The sequence below is a fragment of the Octodon degus genome, unplaced genomic scaffold, assembly GCF_000260255.1.
Source record: "Octodon degus isolate 3935 unplaced genomic scaffold, OctDeg1.0 scaffold00009, whole genome shotgun sequence".
In the NCBI taxonomy this organism is placed as follows: Eukaryota; Metazoa; Chordata; class Mammalia; order Rodentia; family Octodontidae; genus Octodon; species Octodon degus.
In genome coordinates, this window is record NW_004524585.1 from 31,658,297 (window position 1) to 31,683,800 (window position 25,504).

A 25,504-nucleotide genomic window follows, 5' to 3' on the forward strand; every position below is an offset into this window, starting at 1 on the left:
AAAGAAAGAAAGAAAAAGTCAAATATTCTTTAAAATCCTCTTATTATAGCACCCACAAATGTGCAGTAGTAGAAAGAACTAAAGACGTGTGTTTATAGATTTGATCATTCAACGTTGCAAAGATGCCAGTTTTCCCCAAATTGACACACAAGTGCCAGCCATGTTTTTTGTTTTGTTTTGTTTTCCAGAACTGGGGATTGAACTCAGGCCCTTGCACTTGCCAGGGAAGCGCTTTTTCTACTGAGCCATCTCCCCAGCCCCCAACCAGCCATGTATTTTTGCTTCTTTGCCCTCCTCTATTCCCTTCCCTCCCCTCCTTTTGTTTACCTTTTTCTTATTTCCTTTCTTCCTCCCTTCCTCCTTCCCACCCTCCCCCTTTTCTTTTTCCTCTCTATTCCCTCCTCCCCTCTCTCCCTTCTTGTCCTTAAGAGATGTAAGTCAAAAAAAGAGATGTAAGTCTTGCTGGGTTCTCCTAAACTCCTGGTCTCAAAGAATCCTCCTGACTCAGCCTACATATATGTACCCAGGCCTACTGACATACACCACCACCATGCCCAATTTATCAAGATTTGTGTCTGCCTGTCTGTACTGTCCATGTTTTTTCTGTGGTACTGGAGATTAAACACAAGACCTTTACCCTGAACCACATCCTCAGCCCTTTCTTAAAAATCATTGTATCTTGAGGTAGGTTCTCCCTAAGTTGCTAAGTTACCTAAGCTGGACTTGAACTTGCCTCTGTTTCCCAGAGTGCTGGAATTGCAGGCACACATCACCACACCCTTCTTAGCAAGACTGTTTTCAGATGTGAAGTTCTGGAATCCCAAACCCACTCTGGCTTCTAATGCCATCCACCAGGCTGATCCCTCCACCTACCTTCAGTCTCCATCATTCACCTGAAAGGACTCCCGGAACCGACAGCTGTTGTATCACAGTCACAGGTCGTGACAGCAAAAGGGCACAGAGGAAGAAAAGCCAGGAAACAGCACCCAGCACAAGCAGGTCCGGGGACGTTCAAGCCCGACTTTTCACTCATGGCCTTTGGGCCAGTGACAGCCGTCTTCTCAGAAACAGCATGCGAATACACTGAGTATTGCATACCAGGAAAGCTAGCAAAATCTTTCTCTCCAGAATTTTTATGGTGCCTCAGTTACGTCAACCCAGCTGGCCATCTGTGTGGGAGGGTCGAGCCCCTGGCGCCTCTAGAGGTCTGCCTGATAGTAGAGGACACACAGTCCCTCCCCAGATCACACCACTAGTGTGCACTACCCAGTATAACCCACAGCTGCGGGTTGATAAAGACACCCTCAGCAGACAGGACTCAGGACTGCTGGGCACAGAGGACAAAGCCAGGCCCCTCTGTGGATGAGGGTAATCCTTGAAAGTACAGAAAATACACATAAGGTTGTTCTTAAATCTACATAGAATGTGAATGGAATTAAATTCTTAAAACAATTTTTTGGCAAACAGAAATAAAAAGAGAAAAATTGGTCTGTCCAATTTCCGGACTTGTGACTAGCAAAGATACGGAGAACCTTAGTCCTCCTCCAACGCTGGAGAGAGTGAATGGAAGCTGAGCCACTGACTGGCAACTGTGTGCCAGGTTCTTGAAGAACTAAACATGCAGCCAGCGTGTAAGCCCAGCATCTGTACTTGGGTTTTCCAGAGCGATGAAGGCAGCTACTGTTACGAATGTGCAGAAGACTAGTGGAAGCAAAAGCCAGGAGTCACTCAGCCGGAGAATGGTTAAGCAAGGTGCAGTGCATCCACAGCTTGGAAGGACCCTTAGCAATAGAGACAAGCTATTGGTACACACAGCAGCATGGGTAAACCTCTAGAGATTTAAGCTAAAATGGGAAAAAAACAATATGGAAAGATGATATAGTGTATGATTTCATGTTTATGGTATTTTTGAAATGACAGAATTATAGGAATGGAGAGCAGTTAGTGGTTGCCAAAGGTTAAGCCCGGTTGGGATGGAAGGAAAGTGGCTGTCGCTATGAGATGGCAGCAAGAGGGCCCCCTCTGGTAACGGAATGTCCTGGTGAGCCCTATCTTGATTATCACGGGTGCTCTAATTGTGTAAGAGGTTACCACTGGGAGAAAGATGGAAAGAACATAATGCCACTCTGCTATTTCTTATAATCACGACAGTCTATAGTCATCTGAAAGCACATAATTATAAACAGATCAAGAGTAATGGATCTACTACATTGTGTGCAAATTCGCTCTGCAGAAAACAGCAAAATGGCACTAGAGAAACCTAAGTAAGTGGCACCTTGTTTATTGACTGGCCGACGCGCGGTGTCTTACAGCCTGGCTCACGTGGGGGCAGAGTACATAGATTGCTTGGGTGGCTTACAAACAACAGGCATGTATTTCTCAGCGTTCTGGAAGCTGGAAAATCAGAAATCCGGGTGCCAGCCAGCTCAGTATCTGATGATGCCCTGCTTTCTGGACCATAAGTCGCAGTCTTTTTCACTACAGCCTCACAGCGCAGAAGGGCCAGGGAACTTCCAGGGCCTCCTCCATAACAGAAGTTTTTCCCTCACCACATAAGCACCTCCTGAAGTCCCCACACCCAAATACCATCTCACTGAGGATTGGATTTGATCATAGAATTTAGTAGTGGAGACTGGGGGACACAAACATTAACCTCTGTCACTTCATATTGTAAATGCAGTAGCTCTCCCGAAATTGCAGCTCCAGATCATCCCGTGACTCAGGCTGTCTATAAAGGTCTGTGCTTTTAAAGTCTTATGAAGGAACTTTTAAGAATATTGCATGAACATAAAATTCCTACATAATTCATCCAGGTAGTCGGGATACCAGTAGCACTGAACTATGTCAGTTTGCATTTTATCTTCCACAATCTTGTTTTTCCTTTACTTCTTTAATTGAAGGTGAGAATCATCATCAAAAGTATACAGATATTCGCTGAGCTGGATTGTCAAGATTTGCTAATGTTCTCAATCCTAATGCAGCAAGCAAGGGAGCACACACAGGCAAGGATGACCCAGTCTCTGAAGTAGAGTAGCTGGAAAGTGGTGTCCATGCATGGGATGTCAGGCTGCACACCTGCGATCTAAGCCTTTGGGGGCCTGAGCCAGGAGGAGGGTGTCTGGGCTGCACACCAAGACCCTGTCTCCAAAAAATGAAGCCTTTTTTTAAGAGAATGGGGTAAGAGCTCAGTAGAAGAGCCTAGCGAATAAGCCCTCACTTCTGTGGGCAGGACTGCCGTACTGTGGTGGTGCATCCCCACCCCGATACTTACGCCTCACCAAGCGGGCTTCCTGGGGGATGAGGACCCCAAAGCATCTGTGACAGGAGCAGAACGGTTAGGGAAATGGACCCAGTTCACTCCAGTGTTTGTGTCATACTTTTTGAAAAATTTTACTAGCCTCCCTTTCAGCTCTTCTTGCATATTATCAGGACTGTATGTTTGATTTTATTTGTTATACTTCAGTAAATGATTTTTTGTTTTCTGAATGTATAGAAGAATGGGCCGCAAGGCTGCTCTAAAGGCAGGAGGAGTTGGCAAATGCAGTCAGGTAGGGTTCAATCCATCCTTCGAACTTCCCACACTCCATTCGCCTCATACTAGCAAAATACAAAATGCAAGAAGAGTATGTTCTCCTCAGTTTAAAACACAGTGTGAAACAGCTCTCATATAGCAGCTGGAGTAAAACCCAAACCCCTCCTCATGGCCTGCAGGATCTTCCATGGCCTGGACGCTGCTCCTCTCGGTACATGATCTGCAGCTCTGCCTCATGCCCCGCGCTCGGGCACGACCTGTGGCACCCTGCCCAGACCCCAGAGGCTCCTTCCCGCCCTCGGGGTGCAGGGCAAAGACTTCTCCACCCAAGGGAAATGGCGGCCACCTCCCCAGCTCCCCGCTTGCCTCCTGCTTCACATCTTCTTTTGCCTTTTCCTCACGGTAGTGTTAACTCTGTGAGGTCACCTTGTCCGTTGGTTTACTTCATGTTTTGTGTTATTTTCCATTCTCAAGTGTGCTTCAGCAGCAGAGCATTCATGCGTCCTGCTCACACTGCTTCCTCAGCACCAGAAAACAGTGCCCAGATGCATCGAGCATGCCAGTGAACGTGTGACTGAATCCCTCACGGCCACCCTGGGAAAGCTGTGTGCCCATAAGGTGTGGTCGTACAGGACAGTTGAGGAAGGACGATGAAAGACTCCAACACTGGAGCTGCTGCATGGTTTACTTTTGCTCTTCATAAAGAAATCATGTTGTAATTCACTCAGAGATTTGCCCTGGTGTTCTAGGTCTTACAAGATAAAGATCCAATTTCCCCATTTTGCATGTGGAAGTTTAGTTTTTCCCACACTACTTAAGGAAGTCTTTTTGCCATATCTCTTCTTACTGTCCTCATCAAAAATTAGTTGACTGTGGACTGGGGAGATAGCTCAGTTGAGTAAGTGCTTGCCTGGCAAACACAAGGTCCTGAGTTTGATCCCTGGTACCAAAAGAAAAAAAAAAATTAGTTGATTGTACCTGTTTGAATTTATTTCCACACTGTCTTTTCTATTCCATTGTTTTCATGTCAGTACCATACTGTTTTGATTACTATAGCTTCCTCATATAGTTCTAAATCAGGAAGTATGATGCTTACATTTTTTTTTTCCTCAGACTTGCTTAGGCTAGTCAGGGATTTTGTTTTTCTGTATGAATTTTAGGATTATATTTTCTATTTAGGATATACGTCTTTTTTTTTTTTTGTATTTTAGGGAAGGGTCTACAGGGTGTTCAGGGTCTCATTACTAAATCGGATTTGTAGTGATATGCCTGTTTACAGCCTCCCAAGAGCTGGTATTACAGGCACATACCACCACGCCCAGGCTCAGTCGCTGTCTGACACAGGCAGGGCTGACACAGCAGACCTGGGGATCAAACCCCTGGCCCTTGCACTGCAGGTGCTTTAATCTGCTGAGCTGTTTGGCTGGCCCTAGGATATATATTTCTATTTAGGATTATATTTATATTTTCTATTTAGGATATTTTCTATTTTAGATTAAGTACAACTTTTTGTGGTACTGGGGATCAAACTCAGGACCTTGAGCTTGCCAGGCAGATGCTTATGCCACTGAGCTATCTCCCTGACCCTTATATTTTCTGTTTCTTCTGGAAAGAAGTCCACTGGAATGTTGCTGAGGATTTGCCCCAACATGGGTGGACCAAAGCCAGACATAAAGAAACATATTGCCCTGATCTCATTTATGTAGAATATTTTCTTTAAGTCAAATATAGAGAGGTTATAAGAGTGGTAACTGCTGGGCATGGTGGTGCCCACCTGTAATCCCAGCACTTGAGAGGCTGAGGAAGCGGGTTAGCACAAGTTTGAGGCCAGCCTGGGCTACATAGTGAGTTCAGAGCCAGTTCTCACTGAACTACACAGTGAGACCCGCAAATCAGAAGAGTTGTTACCATGGGTGGGGAGGAGCGGGAGAAATAGGGAACTGTAGGTCAAAGAACAGAAAGTACCAGATATATGGGAGAAAAAAGAATAAAGAGCTAATATACAGCGTGACAACAGTAGTTAAGACAATTGTAATGTATTCAGAATTTTAATAATTAGATTTTAGCTGTTCTCAACATATTACAAAAGTAATGGTGAGATAGATATAATTTCCTTACTCTAGTAACTATACTACAGCATCCTGTGGTATCACTTGTAAACTTTCCATATAAGCAAAAAAATCATGCTTAGATAATATAAAAAGTCAAAATGCCACAAGAAAGTGACAGGGGGAAACTAGAAAGGAGGGTGTTAACCCACACTTGGGCTGAAGTTTCAAGAAATATATATATTTCCCTGTAGCAGCCCTGAAAGGAGAATGTGAAATGAGTTAAAAGCAGAGAAAGCACACTAGCTATCTGGTTCGCTGGACAATTGGAATAATAAAAATCCATCCTTTTTTATTGATTTGGAGCAAGTTCATTAATAGTGAAAGGTCTGCCCCAGGGCTTAGTGTGAGAGACGCACAGCCGCTAAGGGCTGTCCACTTCCCCTCATAAATGTTCAGCTCCTGGTGTTATCTCCTTGGCTCCTGAGCTATCCTGTGGCCCTCCCTGCCTTCTCGTCTCCCACCAGAGATGAGAGATACTTGGCAGAAAAGGGCAGGCTTCCCAAAAAGCTGTGGATGACTCCAAAGTTTCCACCACTGATTTTAAACCTTTATTTCAGCCTCTTGGAGATCAAATATGACGTCAGTGCCTATTGAGTTGCCGTGCAGTGGCAGCTGGAAGGGGCTGGCAGCCACGTTAGTGATGGTGGGGCTTGCCTGTGCTTCAGGTAATGTAACAAGGGGGGCAACATGCACTTTCCTTTCACAGTCTGAAGGAACACCCATCCTTTCATTACCTTTGTCCTAATTTATAGAGTCTCTATTAGGAGCCTTCCTCAGTTCAAATATTGTTAAGTTTGTATTTTTTAATATTATATTATCCTTAGAAATTCTAGAATTCACTGTTAAATAAAATTTAGTAGTTATATATATTTCTTTTTAGAAAGTATATTATTTTTCAGTGCTCTGATATTTCTGAGTCTTTATAACCTAAAAATAACTGCTGGTGAGCTCAAAAATTCATTAGTTAATCCCACTGGGACTCAATAATGCATATTACAGACCTCCTGATTTTTATATATTAGATTTTCTCAAGAATTCCCTTACCTGTTATTATCAACATAGCTATATTGACAGGGTCTTCATTACTTCCTAATTGCCCATACTTCTTTTTCTTGTTAAAGATCAATTTTTAAAATCAAGCCTTGTCATTTTGAAAGTGCCATAGACATGTTACCCTGTTAATACTAATGTGCTTCATATCTCTCTAGCTTCTTTCCTCCTTTACTGTGGGAACTTACACAGTTTATTTATTACCTTTTGCTTTAGAAGTACATTCTTTCGGGGGCATGGTGTGCACAGTGAAAAGAGGGTATATGCTGGGGGTTTCCCCCTCTGGAGTAAGGATTTTTAAGACTTCATATTTTAAGATGACTTTGTGAATGGTGATACTCCTTATTCTAAACAGAACCTAGCATGGAAATTATTGCATAGATAGTTGAAATTATTCTCTGACCTTTTGTTGTGGGACTGTGTAAAGTGACTAGCAGTAATTGGACTAGTGAATGACTGGCCGAGAAATCCTTCTGCGTTATCTTCCGGTGGTGAGTTATGCCACAGGCTGCTAGTCAGCCTGCTTACTGTTTATTATTTATTGTTTATCAGTCAACTTCCCCTCTGACCAATCTGATATGTGTGTGTATTCCTGTGTGTGCCATTGACTGTAGTCTTATCAGATGTTTCATTCACCATCTAAGGAATGAGCATTTGCTTTCTTAGAGAATTCTTCCCTCTCTTAAAGGATTCTTGAATAAGGCAAATAGCCTACTTCTTCATTTGAAAATATTCTACAGGGCCAGCAAGACAGCTCAATGGACTAAGCACCTTGCTTAGGCAAGCTCAGGGATAGGAGTTCGATTCCCAGCACCACATGCTTCTCCAACCCCACCCTTGGGACGCACAGAGCTGGCCACCTAGATGGGTGTGGTGGCACACACTTGAAATCCCAGCACAAAACTGGAGGATCACTTGAGTCTGAGCTGCATAGTGAGACCCTGTATCAAATGCATACATACATACATACATACATACATACATACATACATAAAAATATTCTACTTATAGGACTGGGAGAATGGCTGTGATATTGCCAGTGGTTAACATGCGTGAAGCCCTAGGTCTCCAACCCCAGAGAAACAAAAATTCTATTTCCATAGAACTTTTTAAGACAACTGCTACATAAATGGGATACAGCTTCGCAGTAATATACCCCTTCCAAAATGAAGATCAGAATTCTGGGTGCTAACCTCTTGGCATACTTCGGCCTCGCTTTTGCCCCCACCTTCAAGCCCCTCCAAAAAAAAAAAAAAATCCTAAGCACTGAGGTCAGACACAGAGGTGATTGGACAAAGCTAACTTGTAAGAAACACTGTGGTTGGTGTTAGGACAGGACATTCTACCAGCAGTACCTTTTCCAACTATTTGTTGTTTAATTTCTAAAAGCTATTATAGGAATATAACTCCCTTCTATGTCATTTCCATTGCAAGACACTTTTCTTAAGTATGTAGTCTTTGGGGAAAACAAATGATACATTGTAGCAACTGAGTCTTTCTCATATGATGCATAGCCTTACCCTGGTGCTTAGGGTTTCTAATCCTTTTGACCATTGGTGCTGCCTTTCCTGCCTTGAAATTGGCTGCAGTTCATTTCCTAAAACAAGTCATAAGTCAAGGATAAATGTTCAGTTAGTTTTTTAATTAGAAGATCCCTTTCCTTTTAGTTATTTCACTGTGAATAATGTCATTAACAAATAATATTTGTGGAACAAATATAAGGAAAATAAAAGATATTTTCTGCCATGTACAGAGATAAAGGAGATAGAGTTCAAATCATTAGGCAAATTTCTCTGAGATAATAAAAAGAATTATTCATTTTTATTTCAGCTGACCCTGAATATCTAAATACCTCCTACTATAACAAATATTTCACAGTGCTTTTGCTATCATGCAATAAATCTCAGTAAAATGATCTACTTGCAAGATAGCGAAGTCACTGTTAATAAAAAGGAGGGAAATATATATATAGGAGGAGTAAAAGTAATTCATAATAAGATAAATGTATATTTCAATATTTAAAGTACTCTGGCAGATATACATGAGAAAGCATAATAAAACTAGCCAGACACTTGACCCTGCATCTCGAATCACCATGAATTTGACAGCTACCATTGCAGGGACATGCAGGTGTGCTCACTGGCGGCTGAATTACCGTGGGCAATGGTACTTCACATCCATTTTCTCCCAGGGAAAGCCAGTCCTGGTAGTCGTCTGAAAAATACCAAGTGCACAATATCTTCAACACAAGGTAGTTGCACTCCTAGAAAATTCAGTCTATATGAAAATTGTACAAAAAGTACTTTGAGTGTATTTGCAGGATATATTCAAATTATAAGCTTATATAATTATGAATAAGGTTTTCAACTACATGAATACCTATGGAACATTGAAGAACCATGTGGACTGCAAAACACTTCATCACGCTGTACTGCCCTGCCAATAACGGGATGTCCACCCATCCCTGACCTTTTCCCACTCAATGCCAATAGCCTCTTCCAATCACTTAGCCCCAAAAAGTATTCCTACCAATGTCTAAATAGCTCCAAGGGTCACTATGCTCCTAACATTGCTTGGGCCTGAACAAAGCCACATTTTCCTAATGAAATACGCAAGTTGATTTTATAGCTTAGGAAACGGAATTCACCCCAGAGTGAACTGTCCAGCTAGAATACATAAGGCTACCAATGCAAAGGGACACAGACAGCATTCCCTGAGGACTTGCCAGTAGTTAATGTGGGAGAACAGTTTACCGCATACTTTACATGTGCCTTTCTAGCCTAGGAAAATGGGGATTTCAAAAGTGAAGAGAAGTTCACAGTCCACATGCATGGGAACTTTTTGTTTGTGTTTTTGTTTTTGTTTTTCAGTACCAGGGATTGAACTCAGGACCTTGCACTTGCCAGGAAAGCACTTATTCTACTGAGCTATCTCCCTGGCCACTTGGGAACTTTTGATAAGGATCATGTTGTGGTAAAGGAAAGATCATACACCCTCTGCAAAGCTATGTTCATCGCTTTTAAATAACATAGTGCTAAATGCACTTCTTTTCCTCTTACTGCCATCATTGTAATTCATTAACAAATGGATGTGTTTTTATTATATTTCAATCTTTTATATCCTTTTATAAGCATATAATTTAATAATGCCTTAGTGTTTCTATATTAATGGAACAAATAGCACTACTATTAACTTCCTCTAAAGTGATGTATTTTTTAAGTACTAAAAAGCTACTCTGAGAAGTTGCCATTCATTGAGCAAAGTCATGGGTAGATTTTCATATTAATTTGTAAATATTTTCATTGGACTTTGTCCTTGAATTTCTAAAATGGCCTGCAAACATGTTTGAAATATGTACATGCAGTCCAAAATGGGCTTGCAATTATCCAACTTCCAAATGCTATTTTTAAAATAATTAAAAATATATTTCCAAAGCTTAGAAAAGATATTTCCTATACAATATTCCTGTTGTCCTTCGTCATAGAGTTCTGCACATGCACACACATGCATCCTTCTCTGCAGTTCAGCTGTTTGTCTGCCCTGCTCATTACCTTTCCTTGTCCCCTTCCTCTGACAGAGTCGCTCTTCTCATTATTTATACTCTTAAACTGTGAGGGTTCGTGCTGAGAGCCGGCGCAGGTACTCAGTTACCTCTGGGATTCTGGTCTTTTCAGCCTAGACCTAATCGAGCAGAGAGTCATCCTAAGCTAAAACAAAAAAGCTTTTGTAGTAATTTCATCACCAGGGAAATTTGTTCATCCTTCAGAAAGACGATCACCAGGAAAGAAGAAATAAAGGAGTTAAAATTGCTCCAGACCATTGACTTCTGAAGTCCCACTAGATTCTTACGTTGAATTGGTTTTCAAGGGGTGGGTGGAATTATAAGAGGGCTTCCCTGAGAAGGCTCACAAATTGATCATAGCCTTGGTGACACTCGTGGGGGTAAGTGGTACCACTGTGCAGGAAATGCCGCGTGTGGCTGGAAGCTTGGATGGGGACAATTAGCACCTCATCCCCCCCCCCTTTTGGGGGAGCTGACTTTTTTGGAGGTGAGTGTTCTCTGAGAATGCTCTTTCAAAGAAGAAAATAGTTGATTTTTTAAAATAATTTATTGTTATAAGTCCAATGTAGTAGTTGTTGCTAATGTAAAACTAGGGTTGGAAGCACTGCAGGAAAACACAGACATACTCCATAAACCTCCCCAGAAACTGGGCTTCCTTCTAGATATACCTACAGAATTTTGTTTAAAGTAGGCAGGCCCAAGGGTATCTAAGACTGCTCACTTATTTTTGAAAAATATAAGTCCTTCCACATTCAAAAGAATCCTTTAAGACTATCATTTGACTAAAGCAATAAAAATAATAATAAAATATCTGGATGCTCCACCTGGATGTCTTAAATAATTTGAAATTGCATGCACCCATTGATGGAGATGATAGATAGATAGATAGATAGATAAATAGATAGATAGATGATAGGTTTCTTGTGTAATTGTGAGAAAAGAGGCAATTTAGCGTTACTGAGATAAGCCTACACTCACCCTTCCTTCCCATCAAATAATTTCAATTTTGCCTGAAATGCATAAGCAAATAGAGAAATGACCTCATTTTTTTGGTCTGAGTACGGTAGTGTTGGGGCTATTTCTCAAGGGTGTGACTTCAGTATTGGATCTGAGTTCCGAAGGCATGCTCATGAGGCCGCTCAGAGGAGAGGAGGACAGGGCAGTATGAAGGGATAGGATCTCTCGCAGGCGCAGCATCCACAGATAAGTCAACAGGCACAGACTGTAGCTTTCTGCTCTCTGGCCCACCGACCGAAGCCATAGCATCCTTATTGTTGTAACTCCCAGATTGTGATACTGTCACAAAACTGTTGCTAGGCAACAAATGTGGTTACCAGGTCTCAGCGAATAGCTGAAGGGGAACGCAAAGTGTTGCACCATTGTAGAGTAACCATAGCAATGACCTACTATTACAGACTAGAAAATTATCATTAACAATGTTAAAGTATCAGATGGAGGCCCTGAATTGGGGAGACTTCTAAGCAATGTCTCTGCATAATTGAGTGATATAGGAAGATATCTCAACTGTTTCAAGGCTATTCATTCATTATATCTATGGAAGAGTCTTTGTAATTATTTTTGAATTTAAAAAAAAACTTCTGAAACTGTTGCTAGCATAAGTAATCAAACACAGACTGATGTATTTCTTCATCTGTCTTCATGCCTGTATCTGTGTTATCAGGATTGCCTGTCTCACACTAAAGGTAGATTTGATTTGAAAATAGTATACATTAATATTTAATCAAGGCCACAAAAGAAGCTGCAGTAAAATAAAGTAGCCCTGTGTAAACTGACAGCTAACTGGAGTTTTTAAAAGTGCAGTAACTACTACCACAAGAGGAGACCAAAATGCCTTTATTAGTTGAATCTTTTTTTAGCGTCTCTAAATCTGCCCCCCAATATCAGTAAATACATAAATAAATGTCGCATGCTAGGATGTTGCACGCATACTCTCTTCTGCGGCCCCCACGACCTCGGCGAGGCTACAAAGTCCAACATCACAGCCCATGGGCGGGGCCATACCCCGGTCGCAGCTCGCCAACCCGGCCACTGGGTGCTGGCGGGTGGGCGTGGACGCGGATCCCGCGCGCCGAGGAAGCCAATCCGGTGCGCGCCGCCGGGAGTGGGAGGGGTCGCGAAGGGGCGGGGCCCGCGCGGTCTCCCCCATTGGCCCGCGGGGACCCGGCCTCGCCTCGCGACCTCCGGGGCAGGTCCGGTCGCGCCCTCGCACAGGGATTGCCAGGGGATCGGATGGGCCAGACTCCGGGGCCAAGGTGGGCGGCGCCCGTGGAGTCGGGCGGCGGGGCACCACCGGAAGGCTGCTCCTAACCGCTGTGTGTCTGTCTCTCCCCGCAGGCACCGACCGTCACGAGCTGACCTCTTGGAAGAGCTTCCCGTCCATTTTCAAATTCTTTACCGAAGCGGCGGAGGCCAAGAGCAGCGCGGCGAAGCCGGCAGCCACGCGCCGCTCGCAGCGGACGCAGCCCGAGGAGCTGTGAACCGCCGGACCGGCGTGGCCTCATTAGCTTGCTTTCCTCCCCGAGCGCGGGTCGCGAGTATTCGTCCCGGTAGCGTTTTGCATCATTTCTAGATGAGTGCAGCTGTCAAAGCAATGAGGCTGCGGCGGCCGCGCTCCCCAGCCGCGCGCGATGAAGCCGACTGCGGGCCGAGCCCGGTCCTTCCGCCCGCGCCCGGCTGCGCGGCCGAGCGGCGAGCTAGGGCTTCCCAGACTCCCTGAAGGTATCCTAGCACTCGCGCCCCGTCTAACGTACTCTCAATCTCCGTCTCTCCACCCCCACCCCCAGTTTGTCCGTCTGTCCGGCTGTCTCTGCCTCTCTCTTTTCCTCCCCTCCCCCCCCAGGAAATGCCAAATTTAAATTCACAACATGAATGCCACGATGCACTGTGGAGTACTTTTAGGAGTGCAAATTGTTCTCTCCCTAAAGATCTATTTTTATTTCCAGACCAGAAGAAAAACTTTGCATAAAAGTTTTATAAGATACCGAATCTACATGACTGCTGAAAAGCTTCGCCAATTGAATATGAGGCTGTTCGCAAGTCTCGCATTTCAGAAGACATTGTCTAAATCCAGACATAACGAGCAGATCTTTTAAGGATAGATGTGAAAGGTCCCATTTTCAACGAAATTTCCAATTTTATCATCAGAATTGACTTTGCTTTTTAAATATGCACAGTGTTGAGTGGCGCTGTAATTTGGATAGCACACTTTAGTTTTACTTTTGGCGTATTACTATGGAGAAGAGTTAGGGTGGGTGTGGTGGTGGCTGTTGTTAATCCTTACTAGAAAAATCTACTTTGAATCCTTTTAGGGATAGAATTTTTTTTTTATTGTTATCGGGAAAATGAAACTATGTATTCCGCAGCCTTTTTCTTCTGAAAGGCTAAGCAGGGCTATAATGGTTCTTTCAGTTTTATTCTCCAAGGGGAAGAGAGAGGCTTGGTAGGATAGATTTTCACATCCAAGTCCAATAGTGTAATTTTTAGTACTCCACTTCCTCTGTAAGGTTTTTTGCCCTACAGCATCAACCGTTGAGTATTTTAATCCAGCTCAGATCTGGCCAACACTGTGAAATACAAGAGATAAAATAAGTCAAGTTTTTGCTGACTTTCAAAATTTAAATAATAAATTTGACATCAGTTTTTAATTACTTGAATTTAATTATCTTGTGAAGATTGTTTCTAATAAAATTCCAAATTCAATATTTTTCATCTTTTTTTAAAGTGTATGCAACAATTGATATACCTGCCTTATCTGAGGACATGATAAAATGTACCCAAAATGACAGGATTCTCAGAAAAATAACTTGGAATCAACCGCCTCACAAGTAAATGTTTTTATATGATTAACCAATTTCACTGTTTTAAAACATAATATCTTATGCATTCATTCATTAGTTTTATAATTTGAATAATGGCAGAGGAAAGTGGTTTTTCGCAGTGGTCATGTCTGTGTATCTTTTGATGTTACTTAGGCAGAAACAACAGAAAAGGAAAAGTCAAAACGGCGTTTTATCCAGCTTCTGGGTGGTTGAAGATGTGGAAGGCCAACAATGTCAGGCACACCTGTCTGTGATATTGACCCTTTTTATCTGATCTTTCTTATTTTAAAAGTACAAGTAGGCTGTAAAGTGATCATATCTTCCAGTGAGAGGATATGAGAATTGATGTGGATTGAGTATATTTTTCCAAGTGTTATAAATTGTATGGTGTTTTCAATATCTGAAAGTGTTCACATAAAATTAATTTTGTAGTGTTTACAAGAAAAAAAAAAACACTTGTGCAGTGCTAAATTTGTGAAGCTTCTGCAGCTGAAGAAAGTAAATATGCTCAGCCTATAAACCAAATGACTCCTATTTCTCTCTCCAATTTTCTCACCTCTTTTTAAAATCCATTACTTGTAACTAGATAAAACTAGATAAAAAATCACTGTTTAATTACCTTTAATACTTTAAAACTACTGGATTGTAAGGCCTTGTTTAACTATGTATAGAGAGCTATTTGCAAACTTAAGTTGTGTAAATGTAATTTCTACTTGTAGATCTAAGCTGTGGCAACCCAGAGGGAGCTAGGGAAACTATTCCAGACCACCAGCTGTTAATGGATCAGGTTCCTAGGAAAGGAGGATTTATTTTATTTTTATTTTTTTGACTTGTTGATTGTGGGCTGGTGGTATAAGTGTGGTAAGACTGTTCACTTGTATCTTTCTACAGCAGTGGCGAACAGCAGATCCTCCCTTCCTGCTCAGGGGCAGCCAGCGGTAGCATTCCCCTTCTGGTCTCCTCCTGTGCTGGTTTCCTTGGAAAGGTCCTTATGTGTTTAGAGGCTTAAAGTTTGGGTATGAGTGTTTTATTTCAATTATATACTTAGGTTTTAGAGCAAGTGGAATGAGAAGGGAGTGGTTGACAAATAAAAGTTCAAAATAGTTTGGTTGAAATTTAAAAACCAAATAAGCTTTGGTGCTTGCTAAAGGTACCTAATCAAGCAGTTCTTCAAGGTTTTCATGGATATTTAAGAGGTGGACCATCTGCTTGTAATAATTACTCTTTCTCTGATTCCTGCCTTGTGATTCAATTGAGATTACATTCTTGTTTATATATCAAAAAGCAGAATTAAAGCACAGGGGTTTCCTATATATCTTATATATCTGTTTATCATTTTAAAATAAAAAGTTTTCCCAATAAGCAACTGTGTATTATTCTTGTTCAGAAATTCTTTTATTCACAAAGTGCATACAATTCTTAAAGGCTGGACTATAAAAGGAATTATGGGACAGTATTCATCAACCTTTAAGCTTTATTAGTGCTGTGATTATTGCTATGAGGTAATATCCAAATGTCTCCTTTATCATAATTTGGCTCTTATTTTTCACAAAGCTACCATTTTAAGTAAGTTGTTTTTAATTCCTAAACATGTCCTTAGCAAGGAAATTTCAACAGCACATCATCAGTAGGTAAATGTGTTTGCCAAAGCAAGTCTAGTGAGATTATATTGCTCTCAAACTCTTATAGGTAGGTCCTTGATGTACTGTATTCAATCTGAAGTTAACTTGCATTTATTTTACAGCTATTCCTTTCTTTAATATATGTAATTCCTTTGAGAAAGTGTGGGTGACTAGATACATTAACTGTATGATCAGTCCTAATAGTTTATTTTTTCATGTTTCTTTGGATTATCTGGAGCTCTAATCCAGACGTGTGTGATGTCTCTTGTTAATTCATAGTTTTATATTGTAACCTGATGGGTTTCTCTTAGTGGTTTAGGAAGGATTACTATTACAGCAAGTATAAAAATTTCTCAAAAACTTTCCCCATGATTCTGTGGGAAAAAAATCTTTAAATAGATGTGAGGCATTCTCATCTTTGAAATATGGGTGGCAAAGAGGGGATAATGGAGATGGTGATTTTATGATTACTTATTAGGGACTGTAATAATATAAAATAAAAGACACCAGGAGGTACTTCCTTTCAAAAATTGAATACTTTCCTTCCTTCCTTGTATGGAATGACTGAGTGGGAGTCTCTTGAATTGTTCGTCTTCCTTTTATCTAATATTCTATTAATCTCCAAAAAGATCAGTTTGAGTCTGAGAAAGGGTTTTTAATCAACACTTCACAGAGCTTAGAGCTACCCTACCTAAAGCATCAGCTTTGTTAGGCGGTTTGAGATTTAAAGCATTGCAACTGTCATGCACTGTACTAAAGTAAAGAATGTACACCAAGTGGAAGATGTTGAAAAGAGGGAAATAGCACAAAGTCGATTAACAGAGTTTCAAGAATAGAAGCAGTCATCAAAGCATTCCAGCATTTATCTCAAAATCTATGTAGGGTTAAAAAAAAAAAAAAGCAACAATGATAGTTTTAAACCTAACACTTAAGAGGGATGAATGTTGATTTAATTGATTCATTTGGATCGATGTTTTTAAAGTTTCACACCACTGATCTTTCATGTAGTGATGTCTTTAGCAGTCAGTGGTCTGACATGCGCCTTCTCAGATTTCATCAGTGGGACTCTCCATGACATCTGAAATTATGCAACAGCCTGTGCGCTGGTAAATTTGGAGTTGGGAGGCCTTGATGCCTAACTGCATGATTAGATTGAAGAACACTTATTAATTCTTAGTACAAGGATTTTATAAAAGTAATAACTGTAAGTGAACCACAAAAGGTAAAGAATTGCTAAATAGAAGAAAGACAACCTGAAAGTTTAACGCTTAAGGAGACATCACAGAGTGACCAAGTGTTTTTGCCTTGAATGTAAAAGCTTCAAAATGGAATTTGGACTCAATGCATGAGACCTTCCAGGCAACTTTTCCCAGTCTCTTCCCTTGAGCTTGTGGGAAAGCTTTCATTATATTCTTTGGATTATTGAAATTGAGTTCTGTTTAAAACACATGAAATGTTTCTAGAAAGAAATCTAGAGAGGTCCTATATCTTACCAGACTATTCAGCTTTTCTTCCTTAGTGATTACATGGGGTAGTATGAGAAATCATCATAGATAAAATAATGTTGAACTGTACTTTGTGACCAGCCTGCAGTACCAATACAAAGGATCTGAACTGAAAAGACAACCAACACCCCAAGAATGATATGTCTCTTTTTAAAGTTTACAATTTGAATAATGAACTTGGATAGAAACTTGGCAGGAAAATAAACCATGGCACCATCACACCACCAACCATTTTCACTTTTCTGTCCAATTTCAGAGTGCATGTGTTTGTGAGTATTTCACTAGATCAGTGACAGCTCTTTATTTGCATAATTATATGCTCTGGTCTGAAGAGAAAACTAACCCCCAAATTTCATGGGTCACCAAACTGCAACAATCAATGTTTTATCACGTATGCTAAGCAAAATCTAAGAAGCTATATGAAGTTTCTTGAGGAGTTTTTACTCCTCAGAAAATTAAAGAGTTTTCCTCTCCTGAATAGATTCAAAATCTTTCCAAGTTCTTTGTAACTGAATTCTGTTTGAAGGCAAAACTAGAGATTAACATGTAGATCTGGACTGTGGACTCACTAGCCTTATTTCAAAGTGGCTTAAGAGCAGCATTTTTGGTGCACTAAACTTTTAAATTTCCAAATACTGTCCTTCATGCTATGAGGAAAATTTATTTGTCAAATTATGATTAGCCAAATGAAATCTATATTAATCACCATTGAATGTAGAGTTCATTTCCTCCTTCAAAGTAACTCAGGGTTTTTTAAAAAGATGTAATATTAAACTGTGCATATAAGCACATGTGTGTATGTACTTCACACACATGCATATCTATCTGTGGTATATATGTATCCTTTCCTGCCCATTTCACTTGAAACACACAGATGACATGAAAATTATGTACATGCTTATTTGATGTCTGTGACACGGGTGCTCATATGTTGGTCGCTATGGATGTTTTTAAAACTTTTCTGCTAATTAAATTTTCAAGTTCAAACTCTGTAAGACAGTGTCGTAAATAGTTTTAAATGCCTCAAGTCATTTGCATCTGTAAATTCTCTACTTGTGTGTAATGTGTATTTATGTGTGAGATTGACTTTATTTTATTAAAGAAAATTGATTTAAACTGTTGATGTCTTCAATTTGTAATCTGCCAAATTTGAAATCTACTAGAACAAAGTGGCACATTTAGTGTTTTTTTCTTTTCTTTCTTTTTTCTTTCTTTCTTTTTTTTTTTTTTTTTTGAAGTTATTAAAATTCTGGAAAATATCCCCTTGCCTAGATTCTTAAGGAATACACAAGGTGTATCATCTGATGCTGCAAAAAGACCTAGACATGCCTTTTATGTAAAAGCACATGATGGAATGCCTTTTATTTGAAGTGATCTGTCAGTTTTTGCATCAGACAATTTACTGTCATACAGAAAAAAAATTAAAAACTGTGAAGGGAAAATATAAGAATTGCATAGTTTGGAAGTATTTTATTCTCTGTCTGAAAAAAGAATGAGAGGTGTTTTGGGGTCAAGCATCAGAAATTTTCCATAATGTTCCTATTATTTCAGGTGAAAAGAAAATACATTTCTCCCAAGTTTTCAATTAAAGTTAAATTACAAATGAAAAACTTTTTTTTGATCTTGCAACCTAAAAACATTAACCTCCTCCTGTCTTTAACACTACCTAAGATCACCACACCTCACCTTTGCTGCTGTTCTTTTGAAATGTTCCCCTAGTTATATCCCCTCTAACACCCTCCCTTACTGACCACTGCCCCAGAAATTGTTGGTACAGGAGGTCTTGGGTTCCTCTAGCTGAAAATTCCTCAAAATTGAATCTGTAAAAACAAATAAATCCAAGTTTAGCATTTTTGTCAAAATGAGTTGGTAACCAAATGTGTCAAAGTACAACTATTATATTTAGGACTATGTTCCTCTAAGTTAGAATCTGTTGCATTATATTTTACATTATAAACTCTTCTAAGGAAAGTAATGGGCAATATTTATACCTACATTTCCCATTCTATTTGACCTTTGTGAGAACATTGCTTAGAATATCAAATAGGGCTCTTGGTTTTCTACTCTGCTAGAAATACAGAAAAAACTAAGTTCCCACTGAAGTCCACACTTGAGAGGACTGACCCTACACCTAAAAGGCCCAGGTCTTTCCTTTTTATCATTTTCATTTATTTTTTGCTCAAGTACCACCTAATCCCACTGTGTCTGCAATGGCTATCTCTGATCCAGTTCGTCTTCATGTACCTCCAAAGAATATTTCAAAGCCTTATTTTCTTTTTTTTAACCTTAACAATGAAATAAATGGCCTTTTTCCAATAAATGTTTTCACTTTCTCTGGATACTTGGATAATCAGGATTTAGCAACTGAAGAAATAGAAATATTGATGGTTTGTTGTGGTGGTTTTGAGTTGGGTTTGTTTTTTGTTGTTGTTGGGTTTTTTTTTTTTTTTCCTCTTGCTTTGCTTCAGTAAATTACTTAATATTGTCCCCTGGAATAACCAGCGCTAAAAATAACCCTAGCACAGAGTATCACAATTTGGCTTTCATACGGTTTTGAAAGAAAACCATTAAAATTGCATTGATCTTACAAATATTGATCTAGTGCTTGATATCAAATATCAAATGAGATGCTGTCAGTGGCTGCTGATCATCGTGTCAGCTGTTTGAATTCATGGTCTCTTCCTTCATTGTCACATGGATTCAAGTTGCTAAGGCTAAGTAAGATTTTCATAATGAAAACAATTAAGATCAATTTTTCCCTGTTCTTCACATTTCTGGTTTGACCACACATAGGTAACAGTCTGCCTGTCTGTCACACAATGGGGGGGGGGCGTGCTACAAGACTGCAACTCCTTACTAACTAGGTTATGTGTCTATTTAGTTCTCTGTCCTAATTTTGAAAATTTTTTTTACCTATATCCTACTTTCTCTCTGATTACCTGCTTTTTTGTTTTTTTTTTTTTTTTTCTTTTAAGGAATCAAATTTTTTTCTAAAACTACAGCTGTTTGGACAGCGTTTTAGAACTTAGACTGAGTTCTTAGCCATTTCTTAACCTATAGATGCACTACAGTATAGAACCTGCCTCTTTTACTTGGGTTGACAAACCTGTAGCTATATAATTTGGCAAAGAATACAGTTTAAAGAATTATTTAGGCAAAACTGAAAAGTATATGTAGTACTTTCTCAACAAACTCGTGTTATCTAGCTCTATTTCTGATCAAATCCAGAAATAGTTTCCCTTGGATATGTTTAGAATATCAAATCATTCTCTTTTTTTCACCTTTATCTTCATTTTGTATATCAACAATTGCTGATTGTATTACCTTGAAATATGGTACACTGTAAAAAAGAATCTACCTATGATGACCATATAACACTGCTGTCTAAGCAATGAGTGAGAAATAAAGAATAGAATCCTTCTAGAATACTGTTGAAATTGTACAGCCGCGCTGGTATTTTGGACATTGCAAGACAGAATAAAAGTCAGCCGGACTTGGTGTCCCTTTCCCTTTGACTACCTGAGCTCAGTCTGGGGCGAGCAAAGGGAAGGGAAGGGAAGCCGCGCTCTCCCCAGCACCATGGACAGCTCCCGGCGCTCCCCCCCTTCCCGCTCCTGGCTAGAACCCCAAAGTCGGCCTCGCCAGATTTCCTTCTCTGGCCACTCCCCCCACCGTAGAAAACTGACTCCTGAAATCTTAGGATCTGAGCCCAAAACGACAGTGAATTTAACGAGCACGTAGTTTGTGGGTGGTGAATTTGGCTTGCTCCGTGCCCGGTGTTAACCAGAGCACCCAAAGTTGACACACCATTCCCTGCGCATCTCCCCGAACTGCATTGTCTGCACCCAAAGCAGCGCCACTCTCAGACACTTTTATGGTAAGGGTCTTCCCTCCTCCAACTTTAACTTTTCTCTGATCAACTTTTCACCACCACCCTTTTGGATGACCAGATCAGGAAGGACTGACTTAAGAGGTCTACCAGGACCAGGAGCGTATTCTGCCCGAGTTCATGATCTCCTTGCAGAGACGCACCAAACTCCACGGGCCCTAAATCCCACGGCTCTGTGGGGACTGGAGCTGTCAGACAGCTCCGGTGCGCCCTGCACTCACTGCCTGACTGGTTCATTGCCTCCCGGGAGAAGGGGCTCCGCGGCTTTCTCGCCTGGACGGCGGGCGGCACGCTGAAATCCCTGACCGCAACTTCTGCGACTGCAGCCATAGGGGCGGGCAGGCTTCGGATCCGCGGCTCTTTCTGTGGCGACCTCAACTCTTAGGTGTGCGTTTCCGCACATCTCCCTGTTTGGCTTTCTTTTTTTTACTGCCATGATAAGCAAAGTACAATCAAGGCAGATGCTTGCTGTAGGGTGTCTTTTTCTTTAATCGATCGTCCTAGCAACTCTTCAGCTGCCGCACGTAAGACAAGACTAGTTTTTAAATATTTCAAATTGCTCTTTTTTTTGTCTTGAAACTTGTCCCATTTGTTGGACTTTGAGTGAAATCTAGCCTCTCTCACCATCACTTACTCTGCTCATCCACTCTCTCGAATTAACACTGGGGACAAAAAAAAAAAAAAAAATTGCACTTAGAGCAAGTAAGATGCCAAAAACAAATTTCTGTTAAACACTGATTGTACAAAAACAATTTTAAACCAACTTAATCTGAACTTCTTTGGAACAAGTGAAAGAAAAAGCAAGAAAACGAAGACCCTGGTATCTTAAGTTAAGGGGTTTCTTTTCTAGCCGATATCCTCAATAAACCGATTCCAAAATTATATCTGTGTAGCAGTATGGGTTACACATGGATAATTTCAGGTTGAAACTATTATCTGCAGTAATATGACAATGAAAATGTTCAGTGAGTTCCACAGTTTAGGAGCAATTTACCCACCAAAAGCTGTGTTTTTCCATCCTTTAAAACACACAAATGTTTCATTATATCTTTCAGTGAAAAGCTATAAGCACCACTTTCTCCTGCTGCGCTGCTTACACAAACTTCTTGCCCTTTCCTAGTCTGCAAAGTCACTCCCCAAATCCTTCTTCCTGAAGATATTTTTTACCCTCATAGCTTGGTCATTCTTTTGGTGTCAGGTCGTTTTGTCCAAACACTAAGCCAAATCCATGCTGCAACTAGAGAGACTTTGCCAAGCTGGCAGCTATTTAAACTAACGGAAGAACCATCCTACAGGGACTGGGGAAAACTCACTTTAGCTAATGCAATATAGCAGCTAATATGGGCAAAGTTTTGAAGGGGACCTGTTGAATGATAGTCACTCGGAGGATAGCATATTCTAGACTAGGGTGTATCTCCCACTATCTGAAATTGAAATATCCCCATATGTCTGTGTGTCTTGGGTTAGTATAATTTTCAGAAGCTCATCTAATGAGCTGAACTTCCCTTTGTGGATAAATGAAACAATTCATATTATCTTTCTGGAGTTCAGGAACAAGAAAAGGGAATCAGGTGAAGGGAAGGACTTGAGATTTTTCCTTTGTGGGGTGAGGGAGCTATATAGATTTGGGGTGAACTAGGTAGCACCTACTGCCTGGGTGTAGAGGATTTGAGGTCAGTCAGATGGGGGGGATATCTCTTTCATGAGAAAGTTTCCATATGACTGGAAGGGAAGGACTTGTTAAAATATTGATTTAATTAATTTAATTCCTGATCTGGTTTCAGAATGACTTTTCTAGATTATTTTAAATTCAGAAACTCCCACCACTTTTGCCAAGACCACTTTTGCCAGAGAAAAGCTTGAAGAAAGGAAGTATGAGAAGCTCACTTTTCCATGTAATAAATCAAAACATTGACGATATCCACCAGGTCTCCCTGAACCCCCCTGCATGAAACTTCATATCACCCTAAAGCATATACAGCCATTTTTTTTCTTAGAATTCCAGCTTTCTTTTAAGCCCAATCCTACTCTTTTGTAGGGCTGCTACTGTCCTATCCACTTTTTCCTTTCAAAGTCTTTTAAAATAAGTTTCCCTGTCTCTTGCCACTTGTCAACGTCAAATATACAGCGCCTAGTTAAAGAAATGCATGTACTTAGATAAGAACAGGTTTCTTGGAAATCAGTAATCTCTATAAACATTTGCCAAAACCCCTGGGACAGGCAGAGGTATAAACCACAGCAAATTTCAACAGGACAATATTAGTTAGAATCTGCAGGGTGACCACTCCAAGTTGGGGGAGGGGGTGAAAGAATGAATGCAGACTCCCGAGTACAGAGGGATCTGGTGCCTGACCCCTCCTCTGCAGCTCACCTAGAAGACTGTCTTCAAGAGCAAAGAGTTAATGCCAAACTTCTTAACCAAACAACTTAGTAGCCAGACTGCTCTTCAAATAATTCAGTTGGGAGATGGCTGGGAAACCACAAGGAGGTTTTGAAAAATAGTTACCCTCTGAAATTATTATTAAAAGCTTTGGTATACTTTTCATTCTTTTATTCTGTCTCCTTCTATGAGAAAAAAATCTACTCCTGTAGTGGATGAAACTTTGAAAAAAGTTTAAAATAAATTCTGTACCTTAACATCAGCTTTTAAAATTTATGAGGTATATATAGGAAAAGAGACAAATCATTAGAATGACTGAGTTACACTTTGGCTGTCCAGTACTTTAATATCAGAGGGGAGAATATATCCAGTTCTCAAGTTTGCCAACTTTTACAACTGTGTATTCCTAGACATACTACCTGGATAATATTATTATTAATTTACAGGAGATTCTAAACTAGGATCCCAAGAAGGTGAGAGAAATGTGTGAAAGCTCTCGAGCAAATGACTCGGGAAGATTCTGTAAGCATCTGAGGATCCCGGGATCCACTAAGTGCAGAACACTGAAATTTGAATTTTTGTGATCAACTTTCAACCTGGGGGGAAAAACCCGACAGCCATTTGCTTAGCTTAATCTGGAACATATGTTTGCATCCGTAGCAGGTTTTGGGTGTGTGGCTGGGGCTGATCAAGTTGTAAATTTTCCTCTTTAGGTTTTCAGCGCCTGCTAACTTCAACCTAACACCTAGAGAGAGACTTTGCGGGGTTCTTCTCCAAAGCAGTGTGCATTCGGCAAAAGGCTTCCAAGCCTCCTGGCTCTGAGTACTACTAATTTTCCCAAAGGTGGAGCATTTCTGTACAAATTAGTTTCCCCAATCCTAAAAGCAACAACAAGTATAACTCTTTTGTTCAAGTGTTAGTAAAATGTCCTTACAAAGAAAGTGTTCTCACCCTTTCTGGGGCTCCCTCCCTTACCTGCACCCCGCCTCTAAAGGACTGACAAGGGTAGGAGAGCAACGGGTGCTGCAAGGACGACATCTGCATTCAGCAAAACTGCACACAGGTTCTTTTGGCTCATCTTAATTTTTCCATCAGATACTTAGAACTGTTGATTTTCTCTCTTTGTGTTTCAACACAAAGGAACTGCCCCCACCCGAATGTGTCTTCAGTATCTGAGAAGAATCACTTAGTGGTTAAAATAAATGCACATTAGATTCCACAAATCACCATGTTAAACAAGCTTTGTAGTGACTTTTTTTTTAGCAATATTAAAACATACCTCTTTATAGACATGCATATGGGGCTTTAAATATATCATAATCCTTTTAAGAATCAATTAAAAATATTCCATAATGGCAAATGAAAGTCATAGGTTCCCTAAGATCATTCTAATTCAACCTGAAATGGAAATGGGGAGCTGTGGTGGCAGCGGCTGGTAGACTCTGGTGGGAAACCTCAGAATTGTAAATAAGCATCTGGACCTGCTGATTTATCTTTTCTTGAAAACCTCAATCAGATTACTGGAGGAAAAGGTGAGGTGCTTTTTGAAACGTAACAGAATGAGTAACTGAGCCATAAATGAGCCCTGCATTCATGAGAGCTAGTTCCCTAAACTTCCCTGGCATATAGATAAAGGTGGACAGTGCCTGTCTGAATGCTACCTTAGTCCAAAAGAGAGCAAAACTGACAAAAACAAAGCCAAGAGTAACGTTACCATCGCTGTGCTGCTAATCAAACGCCTACCACTAGCTCGGAACAACGGCACTAAAAAGCCACTTTAATTCTGAAATGGAAGGTCCTGAGACACCGAGCGCCATCTAGCAAACAAAGTTAGAATCAAAGTGTGCCCAAGTCGAGCCCAGAGCTCTGAAAGACCAGGGATGCAGAGCCCAAGGGGACGTAAAGATGCACTTGCTGCAGTGTGACCAGTGGCCCAGGCTCGCCCCCGGCAAGTGCTACCTGCAAATTTCCGCTCTTGGTCCCATCAGCCAACTCAAACACACTTAGCTGCTGA

General features: G+C 40.6%; 1 protein-coding gene across 2 annotated transcripts in view; it reads left to right on the forward strand.

Moving 5' to 3' along the window:
- The window catches only part of Fam172a (family with sequence similarity 172 member A), a 444,651-nt gene extending 426,337 nt beyond the window's left edge, over positions 1 to 18,314 (forward strand). For both annotated transcript variants that reach the window (XM_023708524.1, XM_004625437.2), the window contains one exon: positions 12,611 to 18,314. In XM_023708524.1, coding sequence (XP_023564292.1) covers positions 12,611 to 12,753 — 143 coding nt within the window. In that variant the 3' untranslated portion in view covers positions 12,754 to 18,314. The remainder of the gene's footprint in view (positions 1 to 12,610) is intronic.
- Positions 18,315 to 25,504: the final 7,190 nt, after the last annotated feature.